Genomic DNA, 3526 nt, shown 5'->3' with positions numbered 1-3526 from the left:
TTCCTCGTACATTAGATAGATTATGAAAAGTAATAGAGAGTAGTGATGTGCTTTTGACACGGCAGCCTTACAATGTAGCCTTTTGCGTTGAAAAATACCCTGTTAGTGTTATTGTCATGATGCACAATCATCAGATAAAACATAACCGGATGTGGCTACTTGGATTCTATCGATGTGGCGAGGCTTGAAAATCTTTTTTATATAATGCACCCAACCTCTATAGTAAACGTGAAGACGCGTAATGTTAAAATATAAGTATATGGCAATATACGTGTATGAACAAATATATTTGTGTGTGTCGTGTTGCTCACTTAAATGGGGGTTAAACAAAGTATTTCATGAGTGTTTTATAACACGGATAAATCACACTGAGAACACAACTGTCGAGCAGCATCTGAATGGAAATAACAGATTTGATCAGGATATTAAGACTTTGAGATATGAGTTAAACTGTGATTACTGATCTCTAGAGCATTATTTGAAGATACAGTGTACCTGATATTTTCATTAATGCTGGTGAGAAAATGTTTCCAGTTTCGAAACTGAAATATTTGTCAGGTGGAGAACTGTTATGGAATAGATAAGAGTAACAAAAAATATGTTTTGATTGAATCAATTTAAAATACTTGTAACTTATCTGTAGATGTGGAAATCCACAAATTATAGCTTAAGTGTAATGCCACTTTTAAACTATGTGTATCCAAGTGTTATATTTGGCCTTGACTGAATGTTGTTTGTCGTGCAGACTGAAATATTTTGTAACCACGTAATTTTACTGAATATTTTGTTCACATTGTTTCAGTACAAGTTGCAGTTGAAATGCATGAAAATGTAAACAGAAAGTAACACATTGTATAGTGTCGTCTATAAGTTGCACCTGGCCTGTACCGAACTTGCATCTAAAAGGAGTCTAGTAAGAGTGATATATCCGTATTAATGGATTACCGTGGTCAGAAAATAGAATCTGGCACTTGTATGTTGGCTATCCTGTTTTGGTCATTTGTGGAAGGACCAGGACTTGCAGAATTGCCCCCTCCATTTATTTCGTACTGAATCTAGATTCTATATAACAACAAGACAGTAGTGAGAGGAATGCAGTTGGGTTCTAGGCTAGCTGTGTTAGCTATTGTCATGGAAATGACAGTAATGGGCAGAACAGCTGAGGGTTGGTCAAACATAAGACTCAGTGAAGCCTGGTATACTGTGACATCCACAGACGTCGGGGATACTTATTTGCAAGCAATATATACGGGAGTACACTTAAGAAATGTCCCTTGACCAACGCAAGAATTAATTGTTATGGCTAAGCCATCACAAAATTCAAACCTACAGTTTTAACAGAACTTCTGAACAGCCAGAACTCATTTGACTTTACATTTTAATCCCGATTTTTTCTATTTAAGATCAAGTCCTTCACCTTTCTGGCTATCTGATTCTCAACTATCCAGTTTTATAGCCATTTTATTCTTGTTTCTGCCACTCTAGAATAATTCCCGCATTCAAATGGAAGGAGGTTATTCAAAGAGTGTTTCTTTTTTATCTTAACTGAGGTTTCCAACTATCCTGTAGTCTCTAAGACTCTGGGAACTGACCTGACATTTGGCTAGGCAGTAACAAAACTTATAGATGTAGCTGCATTGCTACATTGCATTGGGCGTGCAAGTTCTTGTTGAAGCCATGGATGGGTTAGCTCTAAAGTATACAGTGGCTCTGACCATCAGGAACAGTCTGATGATCTCCGAGCCGCTGAGAAAAGAATACACAGGGACTGAGCCATCTGCCATGATCAATGCCCAAATAGAGTTCAGTTTACCCATTACCCAGCCAAGGGTGCTCACCCCTGAGTCCACACCAACCACAGTGGAGTTAAAACCACCTGAACCTATAGGGTCCAATGACAAGTCCTAAGGTATCCTATCGGCGGGTGGCCCAACAAAAAGAAGCACCGGTACCTGATGTATCTCAACCTGCAGAATTCAAGTCTTTTCAAGAATCATACAGATCCTGGGAAGGTTCAACCATGTCACAGGAAGAGAAACAGGCATCGTTAGTCAGGAGTAGATCCAGCCACCTCCAAGGTGAATGTTGGGGTATACACGTCATCTTCCGTTCCTTCACCACCACCAGTTACCAGCTAACCTTGCACCCTACTACAGCAGCTAGGGAACACAGCGCTACCCACAAAGCCACCGACCGTCGTTAAACCTGTAAAATATCTCAAACCTCAAGCCAATGAACCAAAGTCTGGGTCCTATATAATCGTGATGAGGACCGACTCAGGAAATGAGTAAACTCACCTTTATAGCTAGAAGTAGAAGTCTGGCAACTTTGCATTCAGCTGGTTCAAACACACATACATGAGCCCATGAGATCATTCGATGTACCAAAACTATGAGACATAAAGCCCACAGCAAGATCAACTGACGGGACATTAGTGAAGGTACGGGCTCTGGCTTTCCATATTCATGTAAATATGCCTTTACGTACGTATAAATTAATTTATTTGACATGACAAAGGGTCATTTCATGTAGCCACACCTTCCTTTGTCTGCTCTGTATTTAGCTTATATATATTCCAAACTATAATCGCTCATGAATTTGTACATATACTTGGATCTTTTATGCCATGTTGTACTTATGATATTATTATGTGTTCTGATTTGCTTTTAACAGAGCTTATTTTGTTTGTATTCGTGTCAAATTGGCTTATTTTACACATTTTTTATTCTGCCACGTTTTGCTTTTTTATAAAAGAGATTATTTTAATATGTTTTGCTATTATGAAGGGTTTAATTAGTATATTTTTAGTTTAATATGTTTTGCTTTCTTTCTCTCTGTATTTAGCATATGAAGGTTTAATGGTGTATTCTATTATTTAAATTTTGAATATAGTCAGTTTCTGTTCTTGATTTTCTGTTGACGAATTTACTCTGTGTCCAGTAATGTTGAAAGAATGGGAATAAATGTGTTGTTTTTTCTTCAAGTTTTTACCGAATGTCACTCAGTGGGTCAGAGGTAAGTTAACGGACTTACAGCGCTAAAAGTTGGGGTTCGATTCACCTTAGTGGATAGAGTACAGAAAAACCATTGTGTTGGTTTGCGCTAAAACAAGCAAAATTTTGAAGGTGATCTATGCCTTATGAATAATTTTATCTAGCAGTTTTTAGTATCTCGCGTAGGGTTTGTTTTCCTATTATTTTCTATTTGTTAATACAAAATATTATTTTGTGCCGAGTTTATTTCACATTACCACGTTTCACAGTTTCTTCTATCTTGTTTTTACTTTTATTTAAGTACGATATATTTTTTGTAATTTTTATGTTTGCTTACGCATCTCGTTAATTCAGGTTATCGTTATTTTCAATCTAATTACATTATTATTTTTTTCAAGTTAAAATGAACCAACAGCTGTGCTATTGATTGTTTTCTCTACCTTCGCACTGAAGTGTTCCATTAACCGTTTTTAAGGCCATATTGTTTGTTTGTTTGTTATAGATTTCGCGCAAAGCTACACGAGAGCTATCTG

The 3526-nt window shown here is 37.0% G+C and overlaps 1 protein-coding gene across 1 annotated transcript in view; it reads left to right on the top strand.

The window, feature by feature from the left end:
* Window positions 1-1894: 1894 nt before the first annotated feature.
* The window catches only part of LOC106459068 (homeobox protein prophet of Pit-1-like), a 17083-nt gene continuing 15451 nt past the window's right edge, over window positions 1895-3526 (top strand). The window contains exon 1 of the mRNA XM_013918646.2: window positions 1895-2078. Coding sequence (XP_013774100.1) covers window positions 1895-2078 — 184 coding nt within the window. The remainder of the gene's footprint in view (window positions 2079-3526) is intronic.

Source organism: Limulus polyphemus, unplaced genomic scaffold, assembly GCF_000517525.1.
Source record: "Limulus polyphemus unplaced genomic scaffold, Limulus_polyphemus-2.1.2 Scaffold554, whole genome shotgun sequence".
NCBI lineage: Eukaryota > Metazoa > Arthropoda > Merostomata > Xiphosura > Limulidae > Limulus > Limulus polyphemus.
Note: the sequence above shows the minus strand (reverse complement) of the source record. Positions and strands in the feature narration are given on the sequence as shown.